The sequence below is a fragment of the Notolabrus celidotus genome, chromosome 19 (assembly GCF_009762535.1).
Source record: "Notolabrus celidotus isolate fNotCel1 chromosome 19, fNotCel1.pri, whole genome shotgun sequence".
Lineage (NCBI taxonomy): Eukaryota > Metazoa > Chordata > Actinopteri > Labriformes > Labridae > Notolabrus > Notolabrus celidotus.
The window spans coordinates 20,036,352-20,055,724 of NC_048290.1; the positions used below are offsets into that span (position 1 = coordinate 20,036,352).

The following is a 19,373-nucleotide window of genomic DNA, read 5'->3' on the forward strand; positions in this document are numbered from 1 at the left end:
TTTTTTTGCCATATTTGCAGATCACAGAATAAAATTAGTAAGCATTAACAGATGGAGAGTGGGAAGCTCTGGGAATATACATACAACAATTTCAGCTTTCACAATTTTTCTTGGATTGGACGTTGTTTATTTTGTTCTACACCATTTCACCGCGTTGTATGTGTGTACATTGTATTGTCGAATGGGTTATGGCAGCCAGTTTAATTTCTAATCCTCTTGTAAGTTAGGAAAATATCTTGAATTGTTGAAGTGTTTAGAAACTTTGATTTATTGTTCTTGTCTGTGGCATGGGAAAGACTAATGCAGTATGTTTTCTCCTTTGATGCCTTGAAAAAATCTCTTAAGAGCCTAGATCGATATCTGTTTATAGCTACAAAACATTCAGGGGATGGATTTCGGTGTATTTTCTTAAACACTAAAATAACATATTAGATCTACTATCCATTCTTCCAGATTCAGCCAAAATGAAATGCTTTAAAATCCTTGCTTTGTTTTGTAAGTGTTTATCCTATTTCTGTTATATTGTGGAAGCTTCCAGAGAGGGAGATAAGCTAATTGTTAATGCAGTAGAAACATCTATCTCCTGAGCCAAGAGCCCTAGTTCAACAGATGTGACCAGGTTAAAATAACAGGAGATAAGCAGTGAAAAGAAAAAGTAGCTGCTGCTCAGCTGAAAGAGCTCCACGTGAGTTGGAAACTATCAGTCTGGAGGAAATCTCTAACCTACATATTGAATGCGTAGGATGAAATGGACTGTATGTTTTGTTCTTACTTCTGTGTTGTTAATTTCAAAGTTCACGATAAGGCTCCTGTTTGTCTGTGTGGTGTCGCTGCAGCTCGGCAGACGTTGGTGGGAGTACCCCCTGCGCAGGTCCCTTTTGCAGTGCAGATCCAGTAGTTGGAGTTGTTGTACAGCGAGCACGAGAGGGAGAGGAGAGGAGTGTGAGCGCAGCAGCTGAGTGAGCAAACATTAGGTTGATACATAAGGTTATCTTTCGAAACTATCGCGCATCGACCTGTCACTTTATACCGTTTCGAGCCGTGTACTTGCCGAGAGGACTCCTGGAGCAGCAGGAGCACCCGGGTCTGGTCTGGTCTGCTCGGGCAGCCGCCTGCGAAAAAACTCCCAAGCGCGGTCGTCTCAGCTGGCATGAGCTAACCCACCAGGCAGACATGGAAACCAAACCATTCTTGTCATTGGGTAAGTTTGTTTGTTTAGTGACAAAGCTTTGCTCTGTAATACATGTGAGCGTTTTGATAGGACTCGTTTGGATTTTGTCTGAAACGTCTCCTGCGCTTTTTCTGCCCCCTTTTCTCTTTTGACAGCGCATGGAGCGACTTGCAAGTTGCCAAATGCATCAACATATTTCTAGCTGTGGACGTCGTCTTCTTTCATTTTGACAACTTTGACCTGTTGTTTTTTTTCTGTCACATGTTCACAAACAGATGTGTTCTGAGTGTGTTGCGTATCCAATGCTGCTAATTGAGTTGGTGACATGTCTCCCGGACTGACATCTCGCTTGGGATACGGTGTGCGCAGAGCTTACGTGCGCTTCTACTATAAACGTACTTGTAAGTTTGCAGTAAACTTTGTTCGGATTGACGTTTGCTCCGTGTGGGAGAGTGCACACAGAGGTGAAACTTCTGTTTTTAAGCGTTTGTGTTGCGCGTTAATGAGTCTAAAAACACAGACGGATGCATATTTAACAAGAAGGAGCGCTCTCATTATTTAATAGCGTCTGCTGTCTGTAATGTTCACACTGATGCGTTCAAGGTGTGCTGTCGAGACGTCAGGCTGCATTTTGGATGGAAATTTAAAGAAATATAGGCTACAGAAGTCTCTAGTTTTTCACGTGACCTGGTTTAACTTGGGGCTACATTGACTTCCGTTTGACTTTGAATCTGTAGCTGGTGGTTTGAAAATGAACCTTAGCAGTACAAAGTTGTGATTTCAACTTGGCTGTGCTTACTTGACTTTTAATAAGACACTATACTGAGTGCAGACTTAGCATGGAGGTGACACAAGTATAGGGTCTGCATGCACAGTTATTTATAAGTCTCGGACCAAGGACTTGGTAGTTTGCAAGTAATTATGCATGCAATCTATACAGGAAACAGGGAATGATGCACCTTTAGTTAGAGGTATTGATTTGTGCAGGTTTTATTTTTCCCAGAAAGTAAGATCCAATTGAAAAGTACAAATAAACAAAGCAAACATCATTTTAGAGAGTTAAATAGGACATGTTCTATCAGAGCTTGCCTCTTAAAACTATGCTCAAGTGTAGGAATTGCCAACTTAACATAAGGGACAGAGGTGAGACAAGTGCTGGGTTGCATGCATTGTTGTTATTTCTTAGCCTAGAATCAAAGATTCGGTTCTTTAAAATGTAGAGGTGTGCACATGTAGTTCGAGGTATTGATTTGGAAGTTTGTGCAGGTTTTATTTAGAAGGACTGTCAATTTTCATCCTAATTCTATACTTTATTTTTCCAGAAATTAAAGTTCTAATTTTAAAGTACAAATTAACAAAGCAAGCATGATTTTAGGACATGTTAGACTTTTCAGAAAAATAGTCAAACATAATTTGGATGTTAAATGATCTTATTTTGAAACCATCAATCTAGGTGTGTGTCAACTTCTTGCAGAGGTCTCCTTTAAGTTTGCAGTTCAAACACTCTATTTCACAGACCAGCACACCGCGCTGTAAATCATGCATGCTGAATGCTACAGTGAGTTTGTCAAAGTGAACAGAGCGGACCCTTGTCCCCTGTAGCACAGATACAGCAGAGAGCTGTAGGCGAGCCCCCTTATTGTGTCTGTTGCTCTTTCATGAGGGCGTCGTGTTACACCTCGACACGTATCATCAGCCGCCTGGTTGCACCGAGGAGATTCACTGGGACTTCTGAGGCACCGGACAGCTTTCTTCTGTTACAGGCCCTGCTCGCTGACACTGTCGCCACAACACCCTTTATGTGGCTTCCCAGAAATACTCCAAAACCGACAGTGTTACACACACACTGACAGGCTGTTATTACAGGTGCAGTGTATTGTGTGTCCATGTTGAAAGTGATTCAAGTTTCAGTCTGCTTGAATGTACACCAGAGTAGCCTATACAGAGACTTGAAAGCGGACAGTAAAGTCTTATCTGAAAGCCTCTGTGGCTGGTGTGAGGCTTAATAGTTTTAAGGAGGGGGAACACTCTTCCAGCAGTGTTGGATCTCATCTTTCCCTCCCATCCACACCACATGCTGTATCAGCAGCTCTTTTCATCGCCTATATTCCTAATCTGTTGCTCCTGAAATCGCCATTTATATTTAAACTTTCCATCAAAGGTCCACTTGAGTGCTGATTGTTAATTGGCCACTTCAAGGACACCGCTATCTGCGAAGTCCTTGAACGTATCGATTAGCCGCTTACTCAGTGTAATTATCTGTCGTGCTGCATTAGAAATTCTGACATGCAACTGTTTGAAATGACAGCCCGTACATTTCGCAATTATAGATCGCTTGTTGGCTGTGATGACGACATCCCCCTTTGGCACCATATTCGTGGCACTGTATGCTGATCTGCTGTCTGATCCCACTATCAGCCCCCTCCTTATCTGACATTAAGCTACGAAGACTGAAAGGATGACATTGAGAGGAGAATGTGTCCTTTTGTCACAGTAATATGAGGCTGATCATGACAGTCTGCCAGTGAACTAAAGAATGGGACTGTGAAGGGAGAGGAAGAGTTTGTGAACAGTGCCGGAGCTCGTCTCATGTCACTCAGTTGATCTGTATTGATTTTCTATTTAGTTGATGGCTAAAATGTCAGCACCTCAGTCATGCTGGTTAATCATTTGTTGCTTGCTCACTGTTACACTTGTCTGATTTAATAGCATTATTGAGTGTTTTCTTATCCAGATCAGGGTCTGAGGATTGGGAATTTTTGTACAGGGATTGATCCTAATACAGTATGTAGAAGTGCTTGCAGCATGGGCATCCGAGCCTCTAAATCTTATGGCCTGCGTCCGCTTTGGTGGGCCAGGTTTTGGCTTACAGACAAACAACAAAGAGAAAGAAATGTAACACACTTTATCACAGCTGGGATGCATTTTTTTTCTTTTAAAATCATGTTACATATGATTATGCTCTCAATGTTTCTTAACCCCCTATTAATTGTGGTACTGTAATCATGTGTGAGCAAGGGCTCATGGTCTTGGGATCAAACTTGAACATGGCCAAAAAGTATGTTTTTGTTATTGTCGTCACTTATGTCTAACCCTGTGTGTATTTTTTTTTTAGTCCTACGGTAAAGCCCTCTGAGAAACATTTTAACTTTTTAAATTAACAACTTGACTCAGTGTGTAAGGTATAGCATTGATTTATTAGATAGATAGATAGATAGATAGATAGATAGATAGATAGATAGATAGATAGATAGATAGATAGATAGATAGATAGATAGATAGATAGATAGTGAAATTTGTTTGTTCCAGCACCTTACAACATGGGACATGTGAGTACAATAATGTGCTTACTTAAGATAAATAAATAAATAATAATAATGACACTGATAATAATATTGATATGGTGAATATACAATGAAAATAAAATAATAATAATAATAGTAATAATAATAATAATAATAATAATAATTAAAATGAAGTAATAATGATAAGGTGAATATGAAATAAAAACAGTAAATTTAAGAAATAGATACTCACAATTCTACACTTCCTTCTTAAGAATCGAAAGTAAGGTATGTTAGTGCACGGACAAAAATTGCACAAGGTTTTGATGAGCATCCACAGCATGATAAACTACACACAGAGCAATTTAAATATGAGAGGTGAATAATTTGTAAACCTTTTTTAATGATATTTGGCTTTTTGAAGATTTGAGTTGCATTAATTAATATGGAATGCTGTTTTAAAACAAAACTAAGTTCTGTTAATAAATAAATAAAATAAATAAATAAATATACATGTAGGCCTACATACAGTATATACTTAAAAGAAATAACGAGTTAACTTTTGTAATTAAAAAATTACCTGGCACAAACAGAATAACTTTCAACAAATGTTGAGCGGATTAGACTTGCCTGCACAGAATCATCTGTTTTTATAACATTTTTATGTGCTGAATGTTCCACCAATGGCTATAAAACAGAACATCCCCTTTAGGTAAATTACACTTAATTGAAGACTATTGAAAACCCCTGATCGCTCGCTCCAGAGCCCCGATTCACCACCTGTTGAGAACCGTGTTTTTTTCCTCCCCGAGTCTGGCTCATCCAAACTTTGTATTGTGTTCCGCACGGGGGGAACATAAGGTTCCCCTCAGCACGCACTCTCTCACACACTCCTAAAATCAATGAAGTTCATGGTCTTTGATGAGAAAGTGAGATACATGCTGTTGTGTGAATGTATGTGTGTGTGTGTGTGTGTGTGTGTGGGAGAGAGAGAGACAGACATTCCTTTTCTGGCAGTAACTCAGGAACAAAGGTAATACAGGGAGAAGGTATGTGTCTGCGGGGAGGGGTGTGTGTGTATGCATGTGTGTGTGTGTGTGTGTGTGTGATTGTGTGTCTGTGTGTGTGATTGTGTGTGTGTGTGTGTGATTGTGTGTGTGTGTGTGTGTGTGTGTGGAGTGGGCTGGCCAAGTTACACCGCCAAAAGCATTTGGCCAAGTTTGTCTTTTTACGGCCGTCCAGTTTTGTGTTCCTGATGTGATGCTTTTGCTCCCCTTTTGAGAAAAGGGGCTGCAGCTGTCATTTTTATTGGAGGAGTTTTATAGCAAGACTTAATGGCTTAAAGTGACAGCTCTCTCTCTCTCTCTCCCTCTCCTTTCTCTTTTTCCCCCTCCCTCAATCTCACCCATGAGGCTTTTAACTCAAGCAAATCAAAGAAAATTTGGCTGCCTTGCATGTGCCCACCCTCCACTTTCCCACCCATCACCCATCACCCATCACCCCTGCCAACATCCAAACCAAACTGCACCAAAGAAAAAAAAAAGAGATTAATGCAGAAGTTCTGAACACAGCAACAGTGTGTTTTTATATCACAGCCAGGAAGTGTAGACCAGTGTTTTTCTCTTCATGGAATATCTCTGCTCATCAGAATGAACATTGAATGTTGGCTCCAGATAAAACCGCGCATATTTTAGCCTGTCATGCTCTCGCCTCAGCAGCCCACACTTGTTTATGTTCTAAACATAGTCTGAATCTGAAAAACTGCTGGAAGGTTTTCCGATGCACAAATCCTAGAATGACTCAAAGGCTTGTTAATTATTTGTGTAAAGAGTCGCTCGCTCGCAGGAGGTCCTTTATTGATAACGGCCGCACTGAACTCTGCACCTCACACCTTGACCTTTGCTCCTCATATGCTCGATCACTTCAGGAATTTGCCTTTGGCGTTCAGTCTGTTGTTTAAAGTGTTTACAGACAGTAGCTTGTCTTTCTTTCTTTCTTTCTTTCTTTCTTTCTTTTATCACTCTATTTTTTCCTTTCTTCCTGCCGTTTTTCATTCTGTATGTCTAGATTTGGGTTTGGTGGTGTGTCTGTGGTGTAGTACAAGTGTTGTTCATAACTGTGTTCCCTGTTCTAAAGTCTATGAGGTATGGATGTGCATTTTAAGCCAAAATAATATCCGATAATCATTGGCATCTATTCAGCGATTATTCATATAACCCCCCCTCCCTGACACACACACACACACCTCTGTCCCTTTAACGGCCCCTTTGTGTTACAGCTGCGTTAACCAGCAGCAGCAGGATGCGATGCTGCTAGTAGCAAGCACTGACAGCGTCTGTCTCAATCTTTATGTCGGTGTTTCTGTAATGCGGAGTGTTTACATTTTACAGCCATGCTCAGTCTCTGGAGATTCAGAAACGGAGAAAATCGCTGTGACTGTCCCAAATGTTTTCTTCTTCTTTTGCTGTTTAATGCAGTTAGCATTACTTGACGCGGTTAGCAAACAGCTTTAAGATGCTCTTAAGCCACCGTCTGGCGGAAATACTGTATTACAACCAGGCTCCGGTGAAATCGATGAAAAATTGTACTTTAAAATGAGGAAATCTTCGCAGTAACTCTTCGATTTTTACAAAGTGAACGAATATTTGAATATTGGTAAATCATGTCCCATCCCATGTGCATGTGTGTACATATGTGTGTAAATGTGTATAAAAAAGGTTGGGGTTGTATTTATTATTATTATTGTTTACTTTCTGTGAAGCACTTTGCAACTCTGTTTAGAAAAGTGCTATATAAATAAAGGTTATTATTATTATTATTATTATTATTATTATTATTATTATTATTATTATTATTATTATTATTATTATTATTATTATTATCCCTACTATGAGGTATTCCTCTGAGTCACTGCAGGGGTTAAATTAGATTATTTGCAATTCTCTCTTTTATAGGTACCACCCATGCATAATGCCTAAAAAAAAAAATAATTTATGAACAAAAAGAAATCTCAATAACGTACATCAGATTTTATATTTCACGGTGTTATTAGTCACGGTGGGGCTAAAAGCATACCAAAAGAAGGGAAATTAACTCAAAGAATCCTCAATATCTTAAATAAAAGAAGAAGTGCATTTCAGTGCTCATTTAAACCATGAAACCTCAGGCTTTGTTCTTTTATTGCAGAGAGAAAGTTATTTGAAAGTTGCATGAAGCCAGTATTAAGTCATCAAGCATTTTTCAGCTACAAGGTTGCTGTTAAATAAATCAGACTCTCACTGTGCAGTGCTGTGGTGCGTTTTGTTTGATAGATTTTTTCATTCCACCTAAAGTATATAACACCGGTCAGGGTATAGTTAAGGTACATTGTTGAAAAACAAAATCAGAAATGTGGATCAAATAATGAAAAATGAAAACTGCTGGTCTCAAAGCAGGAAGTCCTCACACTGTAAAAGCTATAACCAGTTTGGATTTGTAGAAACTCGGTCGTTGCTGTGAAGACTTCACCTCCTCAGAGCTGGAATCATCAGAGCTCTATTAGTCTCATGGTTTATTGCAGGTCCTTCGAGTGTCTGTATGGCTTTTCTGTGGGCTGGCAGTATTCAGTGTGCGTACAGCCACTCTTTTGAAGTGGAAACATAGTCTCTGTGGGGATTCGACCAGATCGCACTCATAATGCGTGCCGAGAGGAAGGTCGGTTTGCCCTACTCCAGCCAGAACTCTCTGCTGTGTGTTGCGAGGAAGAGGAGCGATGCTGCAATAGACGCCGTGGAGAGCTGCCGAATTGAGAGGCGAGCGTATTTTGGTTACATTGTGATTTTCAAACCCTTCAAAGAACAGAAGAAAAAATCTGTCAGAGGCTAACCATCCATACACTCCTCCGCAATCCTCAAGTTGGCATGTTCTTAATAATAAAAACAACTGTCAGCTGTTTTTTTGTGATCACGGTAATACATGGAAATATCTCTGCTGTTTGGCAGTTATGATGTGTTAGTAATTAAGTTATGAGCACATTGGCTTTGATGGGTATTCGCTGGAGAGGGATGGCGAATCCAGTGAATCCAAGATATGTTATTCTCCTTCATGTCATTATATTTTTCTTATGCCCACATTTTTTCCCACAGTAATTTTAATTGGCCCCAACGAGAACCACAAATATATAAAAGAAAATGTTGATCTATGTGATTTAGGCGAGTCGTTTCGAAACAATGCGGTGAGTGTGGATAGAATTTTATTTTCTGCATCTGGATACTAGATTTAACAGAAGACCACAGTGGATCATTGCTTTGCATTTAATGATATGTATCTGTTACACTGGCTGCGATACTATCACAGTATAATAGGATCAAAAAGCTGGGATGGTGTTTGATCTTTCAGCACTCCACAGAGAAACAAAAGAATCAAATTGTAGACTCTAACTGTGAAGTTGTTTTTATAAAACTGTATATTCAGGTGTATACACAGCACTCTCTGTCTTCTCTGCACACACACACATTCACTGAAAAGGGAGCGCAAGTGTGTGTGTATGTACATGTAAACACACGCCGCCGGAGCAGAAACAGAGCAAGGTAATTAAGACGGTGTCTCTCACTGCTCCATCACAGTTTCATTTTGAGGTCACAGGGAGCGAGGGGAGGCGTCCCTGTGTGCCTTACACCCCTCTCCTCCCCCTCCCCCTCATGCCCCGCCAGTGCTGCTGCCATTGCTGTTATGTTTGTCTGTCACCTTGCCAGATGCCAGGTGGGTGGGGCTTCCACACACTGCCGGGCCACGGAAATCCCACAGCATGCAAAACACCTTGGTTATGTTCTGTGTGTGCAGGGGTGGGTGTTTGGGTGTGAGCACAAGGCAACGGTTTTTAAAAGCAAGGTTATGTGACAGTTACACCTGCCCACTGACAAATTTGCATCTTGCCTTGGATCAAGTAGCTCTGATATACATATTTGACTCATGGGGTAAATTGAAAACACTTTTAGTGCCCATGATTTAACCTCAGAAGTGAGCTGTAGAAATGATTCACACCTACTCTGGTGTTGTCTTATTTTTGCATCTTCATACATATCCTAACTAGGTTTCTTTCTAATTTCAGTATAATTTCAAATATTCTTTGACATCCAACAAAGTTAAAATAGTCAATAAAATAAAAATAAGAAAAATCTGAAAATTTGCACTAAACAGTGGAAGTATGGTTCCAAAAAAGTTCTGAATATAAAACTCAGATTAAAATATTGCATAGCACTTCAGTAGTTATTTAAAGTTCTGGCTCATTTCCGCATGGAGAGGTTAGAGATAGTTGTACGACTGCAGTACATCACCAGCTCTGATCGTGTTTTAGATTCTTGGAGTATCTTCAGTGCTTCATAATCGTTAAACCTCTACAACTTCAAGGTTAAAAGGAACTCTGCATAATAAGCATGGACTGTATAAATAATGAACATTGTATACATGACGTCACTCATCTGTTTCTGAAGCCTATCTTTGACGAGTGCCATATTGGAAATGCTGAAGTCAACCTAACTGCTGTCGGGCTAGTGTGAGGTAAAGAGCCATGCTTTGGGCTTCCTCGCCAACAGCTACAGTGTTCCCTCCTGTCAATCAAGTCAGCTGTGCCTCTGGTAATGGAAAACTCGTAATCTCAATATATGCACTGTCACTGCATAACCTGGCTCCCCAACGAGGAGCAGTACAGATATCATCGTTTTAGCTCCACTCTTGCATCCTCTCCTCTCTGATTGTTTTCATTTCGATCTACATCGAGAATAACTTCTTCATTATTGTGCTCTTCACTTACACTGTGCTTGTATTCAATTAAAAAAGCTCAATGGATGTCACTCAGGCAGGGGAAGTTTGAGAGAGAAGAAATCTGTTGTTATTTTGTGGAACAACAGCATATAAAAAATAACCATGTTCATCCAATATGGTCAGTGAGTCTTATTATGTCTAAGTTCTGCAACTCTTACTGTTTATATTTGAGATCAATTCTATTATTAGATCTTGCAGACAAAGATCTTCTATTGCCAGATGTTATGACTTCATCAGAAAATGTACAACTTTGAAACAAACCAAGCAGATCCCTCTGCCTTTTGCTTTACAAAGAATGATGGCTCTGCTTATTAAAGTTTTTATATCAGCATGCTAAGAAAATCTCAGATGTTCTTTTACTCCTGGCAGAAAGGAGTTTTATAAAAACAAAGCTGGTTGCCAAGACACACCGTTAACCTGCTATGGATATCCCCCATTTTTTCCCCTCTGTTAGGCAGAAGTTTGCTCTGGCATGAAAATAAAAGCTGACCCCAGTAAGCCGGCGTCATTCTGCCAGATTTGAGTCCAATTCCTATTCACAGGTCAATTTCAGTTATTTCTTCCTAAGAGGACACATGCGTGTGTTTTACACACAGAGAGGCTTTAGAACAATGAAGAACAGTGGTTAAGATGAGACTAAACACAGAGGCTGATGGGCACAGAACACGAAGGCTGTTAATAACCGCTGACTCAGTACTTTGTGTGTTTAGAGGTACCTGTTAGGGATGTGCAATGATTTTTGAATATTCGAATATTCGTTCACTTATTAAAAATCAAAGAGTGAGGGGGGATGCGAATGATTATCGAAGAGTATTTTGGTTTGAAATGCCCATCCCTAGTACCTGTTTATAACACTGATGTCAAGCTAAATATTGCCTTTTTGGACTCATGAATCTGACTGTTTTTGTCTGTTACTGCCTCCAGGTGAACATAATGTAAACTCCCTGACTCTTTTGACAATCCTATGTTTTATTCATCTCATCTGTGAGCTTGACAAATGTATGCATGACAAGGATGTTTACACCTGGAGAAATGAAAAGTATGCTGTAAAATGATACCATAGCTCCATACTGAAGCGTGGTACTGTTGATTTATTGAGGGTAATGAATCTGTTGTTATCCAGAGTGAGTCTGATTCATCATTCGTGAAACTCTCCTCCTTCGTTGACTTCCTGCAGCTATTTTCTCTCCCTCTTAAGAAACTCCAAAGCTCCGCTTAAGCCCCCCCCCCCCCCCCCCCCCCCCCCCCGCCTTAAACAGTTCTTTACCTTAGGAGCTCTGGCTAAGATGCTTTGTGAATTACTTTTATATGGTTTTTATCTTAAAGTCAAGGCAAAATGGCTTCACACTGAGTATGAGTCTTGTGGCGTTTCACCGCAGGGACCAATCAAAGCAGTGGGGAGGTTTGGTATATAATGCACAGTACTTCATGCTGCACAATGTAATTTATATACAGACTAGTTAAGAGCAAACTGGCTAACATGCCAGTTATTTCAGTGTATGTATCCATTAACCTCACATAAAAGGTTTGCCATTCGTAAAAATTATAGCTGCAGAAAAATATAACTCTGATAATTATACTGATACTGTAACTCCAGTGCTCTTTAAATAAGGACTTGGAACATGTAGCAGTTTTAAGCTTCCTGTTCGATGCACATCCGGTGTCAATGTATGTTTAGGTTTTTTTCCAAGTTTTCTTGATCTTCTCAGAGACTTGAAGTATTTTCCTCATTTATCATGAAAGTTCCTGTCATAGTGCTCAGTGCTTAGCTCGCCTCTCTTTTTGTTTAGCCCAAACGGCAACCTCCGGTCTAAAAATATGAGTCCAATACGGAAGTGCTAAAAACTGCAGTTCATCGAGGATCCGCTTGAGGCTGGCTCCGGAAGCACTGGAAACCACATACAGCAGAAATAAACATGTTTACAGCCTGGTACAAAAAACGAGTGTAGTCTGAATAGCTAATTTCTCTGTTGGCACACACTGTAGGGGGGGTAAATTGTTTCATAACGTGGTAATTTCAAAGATATTGAGATTACGAGTCTTCCAATGAGAGGCACAGCTGACTTGATTGACAGGCAGAAATACAGTAGCTGTTGGTTATTTGACTCAAAGCTCGCTTCTTTACGTCACAATTGCTCGACAGCAGCAATATGGCTTCTGCTGACGATTGGGCTCAAACAGTGCTTCAGAAACATATGGGTGACGTCACAGATACTACGTCCATTATTTATACCGTCTATGGTTTAGCCTTGCAGGGGAACTAAGGACAGTAGGAGTTATCAGACAAAGTTTCAATGTAGATTTCCAAACACCCTCCACTCTGTGCATTACAAACTTTTCCTTTATTTTCATGTATTTCTCGCCATGAAATGACAGGACCCCTGTTGAACTTTGGCCTGTTGACCCTTTAAACCCGTCTGTGGGATTACAGGCTGTGACTGCAATTATGATAAACAGAAGATCCATTACAGATTTACCAAACAGTCTGTAAGACTAATGAGATGTGCACTACAGCAGATCTACGCACCTCATCTCAGAAGTGGAAGTGCACAGCATATATGCATAGGTTCTTAAGAAGTTGTGACTTTCGCATTATTTACACAAATTACCATGCATGCAAGAGACTATAGAAAGCAGATAGTGTGTGAGATAACGTGGTTCTCAGTGGGTTTTTCCTCTGCCTGCAGAAAGACTGATTAACTGTTTGTTGACGCCTGCAGGTCTAGTATGTTCTTACATCCGCCTAGACTGTGGCCCCTCAGCCTCAAGACACACACACACCTGTACTCATGTACACACATAAGCACAAACACAGACATGCGCATATGTATAGACAGCCTGTACAGAAGTCTGCAGGGCTTTGTCACCTATGCTTAGACACCTTGCTGCAGCCGTCTGGTTTTAGGAATGTTCTCGACAGGCAGGAAGGTGTAAGGGTGTTAAGGATAGAGGGGGAGGGGCTGTCTATCTGGAAAAACAACACCAGCTACACAGAAACTCTTACTCTACAGTGACAGACGAACACACTGTACCAATATTTCCATCTTGATGAGGGTTTGCGAATGACTCTTCAATGAAGTGTAATTTCTACTCCTGCTGTTTGTAACTTTTTTCTTGAAGGTACTTAGATCACTGTTCCCTCTCTTCCTCTGCCCACACTCTATTTCACTTTAACGTTTTATTGCCCCAAAAGGGAAATTCACTCTGCAGACAGGGTGTGCAGTAAAGTCACACAGTAAAGCCATTCAATACAAAACAATGTGACCACATGAATGAGTAAAACACACAATAAACTGCTGCTGTATAAACCAACCATCCTGGCTATGATAAAACCCGATTGCAATGGAATCTTTTTCTTAACAAAGCATTACTACTTAGTCAGTGACAGCAAGAGGGCTGAATGAATGCAGAAAGCTCATTAAGTGAGTTAAATGCTTTTTAATATGAGCTCTAGAATTTACTAACCTGCTTATTAGCCTTAAAAACCCTCACATTGTACAGCCAAGGAAAATGTTCTCCGAGTTCTGAAAATGGATTATACTCATGGCTTTATATGGCAGTGCGTGCTCGTCATTCTTCAACCTTTAGTATTTAGAACGCAGTGCGGATACAGCGCAGCCTTCCTTTTAAAATTTGTTTTTTTCGTACTATCAAGCCGACTAAAGTTCTGCAGCTAACCAGGATGACTTGACAGACAGAGACAGGCAGGCGTGCAGGCGCTGGCCATGTCTTTGTCATCAGTCGTCTGCATACCAAAGTGTTGACAGTTGCCTGCACAAACGGCTCTGACAAGTTCAAGTGTCACGTTTAGGATGCTTTCTACTGTTTCAGCTCAGAATGGGAAACAGGAGAAGGCTGCAGATTAAACAGGACAGGTTTGAGTGTGGAGTTGTTGGCGGAACACGATTGTTATTGGCAGGACTGTGTACAGCTGGAGATTTGTGTGTGTGAGAGTGTGTGTGAGAGAGAGTGCAGGAACACACTTGGCCTACACCTAATGGTTTCTGTCATTATGTTTACTTCTGATTTTTTGTGAGCTTGTTTGTTTTATTCATCAATAAACCATTTGGCGCATTATTAAAGGCTCATTCCACAGCACGAGGTCTTCGTGTGATAGTTCATTTGTGATGACATAGAGAAGGAAAAGCAGCAGCTCCTCACATTAAGAAGCTTGGTTTGGAATTCTTCCGTGACTGATGTATTTTAAAGTAGGCTCGATTTTAAAAAAAAAAGAAAAAAAAGAGAACAAACATTTTTAAGATGAACGTTATGTTCTGCTGATCACGGCATGATTTATAGACTAACCGCTCCAGCGCTAGCGAGTTTGCATGTATGTGAGTAGCAGATATGGTATGTGTGAATGCCTGGGCATGCATATGTGTCGGTATGTACAAGCCTGCACTTGCATGCTTGTATGCATCTCGTACATGATCTTAGTGGTGTTACAACATGTACATGTGGAGTGTTGAGATACCGTTTTTCATTCCAGATAAGTTTCTGTTACCAAGACTATTTTCCCACACGGAGTGGTTCGCCAATACCCATTTTTCAAGGCATTTTTGACTTTATTTGATAGGACAGCTGACATGCACCTTTGTGACGAGGGCTATAGCCTCTGTATATTGGGTGGCTAGGCCAGGGGTTCCCAAACTTTTCATCCTGCAACCCCAAAATATAGGTGCGAAAGTTGCAACCCCCACTGCCCCTCCAAGTGATTTAATGTGGCTTCATTTAGCTATTCTGCAGAAAATGAGCCTACCTATATGAGTATGAGGCTGTTTCCTGTGCCGTTATGAATAAACCTACCATTACTGATGCTTTTGATGATTAACTGTTCACTAACCCTAAACTTAGGAGTCATCTGGCAACAAAGAAAGGCAGAAAACTCATTACTTTTCCTATTATCGAGGTAGTATTTCAAGTTTAGCTACTATTTTTGTAGATAAGTTTACTATAATAGGTAAAATGTACTATTTTTGGATAACTTAGAAAAAGAAAACATTTGTGTCTCGCGACCCCCCAGGGGTTCACGACCCACACTTTTGGAACCCCTGTGCTAGGCCACCAGCACACCGATTAATATACATTTTTAACAGGCTTATACAACTAACTAACCCAGACCTCAGAAAAGGCTGTATGGCAGCTGGGTTCACTGCCCCTCCTAACATCCTGTTTGTCTGAGAAAGTCTTGTTTCTAACATGAAGCTGCTTTCTTGTTTTCAGCTTGATTATCTTCACTTTATCTTAAAAATACAGCTTCAAATGTGTTGATTTGAAAACACTAATGACTGATAGTCTGACAGCTTTGTCTTATGTTACACACTGTTGTCTTCATTCAACACATTATTACCTGAAATCTGTTTTTCTTTGTTTTTTTTAAACTTGAGAAAAAGAGACAAGTCCTTGTTTTTGGAATCCAATACCTCTCAATTTGAGGAATATCTGATACAGATATCTGCATCAGAACAACCCCACTTCTGAGTGGTGGTGGTGTTGAGTTGCAGACACTCTGATTCATGAACTGGTGTATCTGGAGTGGAGCAGAGCAGAGCAGAGCAGCTGAGAGTCAGCGTGCTGTCTGGAAGAGGTAGGGTCAGAGGTTGTGGCTGGGTCACGCTCTGTGGGAGAGGAGCCGCCTCAGTAGACTTGGCAGTCATTGAACGGAGGTGAAGAGAAGTGATTGGAAAGAGGGAACAAACAGGATTTGATCCGTGTTCAGGCTTGAAAAAGAAAGCAGAAAGTGTGATGTTTGTACTCAGGTTCTACTTCACTCAGTGCATTGCCTTTTTTTTCTCTCATCGCATCAGTGCAGTGCAGCTATTGTTAGTAACAGAGTTAATTGTTAATTGATCCAAAGAGCGATAAAACAAGGCACCTAATCTCCCTTTGTCTAACACACACTCTCGCTCACACACACACGTGTGCTGCAGAGAATGAGAGTGGATGTTTATTACAGGATCCTAGTGGATGCTAAGGTGCCCTGGGGGCTATTAAAGCCCTCACTTAAAAGGTACTATCAGGGAACACTGATGTGGGCTGCTTGACGGAAGGAGGGGTAGAGCGGTTGTTGAAGGAGAAGAAAGGGAAGAAGGAGAAGTCCTTGGAACGGCGAGCAGAAGGAGGGAATAAACAGGGTGAGCACATCTGGATTGCCTCAGAAGAATATTTGTGCAACATCTGGAAAAAATCCACAGAATTTAAGGGTCCCCTCCTTTTATTTTCTTCTTCTTCTTCTTCTTCTTCTTCTTCTTCTTCTTCTTCTTCTTCTTCTTCTTCTTCTTCTTCTTCTTCTTCTTCTTCTTCTTCTTCTTCTTCTTCTTCTTCTTCTTCTTCTTCTTCTTCTTCTTCTTCTTCTTCTTCTTCTTCTTCTGCATCTTCTTCTTCCTGCATCTTCAAAGTCTCTTACCTCAGTGCGACAGGCACGTAAATACTCCTGTGGTAATGCAGTTTGAGCCCTCGCAGACTTTATAGCGGGCCAAATTGGGCCCATGTGACCAACTCCCCTTTGTGCAGGGGCCGGGCTAATTAAGTGGCACAGAAGTAAGAGCCACCGTCTGTGGACCCAGACCTGGGCTGGTCCTGGGCCAAACACAACCCCTCATAAAAACTGCAAAAAAAAAAGAAAAAGATTAAAAGGAAAAAAAGAAAAAAAACTACGGTACTTCCTCGGGCGGCAAACTTTAAACAACAACATGAAACTCAAGTCTTTGTTTCCAGCAGAACGTACTCAGGCTTTTCTTGTGTCGTATGAAAGAGTCACTGTATCATGATTAAAACACAAACCGGGAACCTTTGTGTTATTTCAAAAACAAATGAAGCTTTTCATGTACAAGTTTGTTACCGTCGAAAAGGACAAGCACAGAGTGTCCGTGAGCCTCCCTTTGAGGTACAGAGTCCCAAGAGAGCCTCGGTATTAAATCAGCACCATCAGTCGATTTGTATCACTCAATGCACGGTGTTGCGTTCAAGTTACAGTACATAAGATATGCACGACGCTGCTTGTGTCTGTCTCTGCAGAGAGATCACAAGCTCTCCTCTCATCAGACGCATTTCATTACTGATTAGGATTCAGACGAGCTCTGAGCGCCTTCTGTCTTACCTGGGTGAGGCTCCTCGTGGGTCGGCAGCGCTGACAGGCAGGTAGCTCACTTAGAGCAGAGGGGAGAGCAGGAGAGCGCAGGGGTACATGCTAATGTGGCGGGCTCGCTGATCAAAAGAGATGCATCACGGTCTCCCTCTGATGGGCTTACTGATGCTGGGCCCCCCTGAGAGCTCCCGTACACACACGGCAGGAGAAGGGCAGTGATCAGAGGGAGAGAAAGAAAGGAGGACGAGTTGAGAGAGATGGCAAGGGTTTGGGGAGACAGGCGTACTTGCATAGAAAGGGATAGATGGCAGGGAAGGTGAGAAACAAGAGAAGATAGAGAGAATCATGGAATGTTACTGAATGGATAAGAAAACTAAAGAGATAAAGTCCTTGATCGGGTGTTTAAAAAGAAACTGCTCAGCTCCCCGGCTCGTTTTCTTTATCCTCTGATATTCTGCATGGAGGGAAATATGCAGTCTCAGTTGGTCAATCATATCTCTTTCTATGAACAAACTGGGCTGACTTTTTTTCCCATGTTGCCCTGCAGTTGGCCTACATCTTTCTGCCTGGCTGAGCTGACAAGTTGCACTCCTTTCTAAGAATGCTGATGTTGGTGATACAGCGCACTGTATGTGTGCTGCTGTGTATGTAGAGCAGTGTTAGCCTGTGTGATGGTAGAACTGCAGCTTGGGAAAGGTTTGTGTTTCTTCTTTTTTGGTGAATGAAAAGATGAAATATTAGATGAGAGAAATGGTTTTGAAAACCAGCTGATGGTTGAATTTGTGCAATTTGTGTTTGTGGTAGAATCATAATATTTTTACCATCCTCTTTTTCAGATGACCGTATTCTTATATCAGTTTCACCACACGTCCTCCCTCTCTTTATACTAAGCTTTTATTATTGGAGCTCTTTCTAGTACCATCTGTTTTTGCCATGTCAAAATTACAACCCTGCTAGCTACCGTTACAGTAGTTGAGCTTAGCCTTCAGTGATATTGATAGTTGTGAGGTGCGGGCCCCCAGTCTGTGACCAGCTATTAATTTGATAGGCCTGTTATTTTTGTCAGTTAAATGTTAAAAAGAAAGAAAAAAAATTGCTTAATGTAGGTCTGGGCGATAATTAAAAAAACGATGATTATCGTGATGTAACTTTTCTCAATATAAATAAAACAAACATTCAATACAAATGTGATATATTTAAACCTGTAATTACACACCACAACCACTAGAATGGGAGGGGAAGCTAATACGTCTTAGACATTGAACAGCCAATCATGCCGCAGGGTAAGAGGTAGGCGGGGCTTAAAGACATTTGGAGTGGAATGTAAACAGAGCTGAAACGAGCGACATGGAAGAAAACATAGTTTGTTAGTCTAATACTACTGACTCAGCGTTAACTTTTAACTTAATACACGTCATTAAATACACTATAAGGATGTGGGTATGCTGATTATGCAAATCCTCACAAACTGAAACTAGAACTTCAAAATCTCATTTTGAACAAAAGACCTGCTTCCTGATAGCACCGTCAAAAATGAGGGATTCAAGTAGCTTATCAGCAATCCCAGATACAAGCTAACAAACAGTCTTCAACTTCACTCAGGAGAAAAAAATCTGTCTTTAAATTTAAATGAAATAATGATTTGATTTGTATTGTATCGATATGGACTGATATGAAAAATTGTGATAACATCTTTTTTATGTCGCCCAGCTCTAGCTAAATGTCTTGTTTCATCTTCAGTGAGACAGTAATTAGGAACCCAGTCATTTGACTTGCGAGGGGTTAATACATTGGAGATCTTCTCGTTAAATTACTACAGTTATTTTACCACAAAAGTTTCTGATTACTGATTTTCTGGTTCTCGTGATTCAGCCATGTTGGATCCACACAGCATTCATAGAAAGAGATCTGTCACTCCCAGGGTTTGTTCTAAAATTCAGACTTCGACAGTAGGGGGGTCTTTCCTTGGTTAATACATGAATCTGAGCCTGAGGGCCTTGTATTACACACAGCCCTTACACAAGGCGAC

At 40.8% G+C, this 19,373-nt stretch overlaps 1 protein-coding gene across 3 annotated transcripts in view; it reads left to right on the forward strand.

Annotated features, from left to right (window-relative positions):
- Positions 1–19,373, forward strand: part of LOC117831100 (retinoic acid receptor RXR-alpha-A-like) — a 245,489-nt gene that overhangs the window by 98,153 nt on the left and 127,963 nt on the right. For all 3 annotated transcript variants that reach the window (XM_034709605.1, XM_034709606.1, XM_034709607.1), the window contains exon 1: positions 906–1,201. In XM_034709605.1, the coding sequence (XP_034565496.1) occupies positions 1,174–1,201 (28 nt within the window). In that variant the 5' untranslated portion in view covers positions 906–1,173. Of the gene's footprint in view, positions 1,202–19,373 lie in introns of those variants that run through there.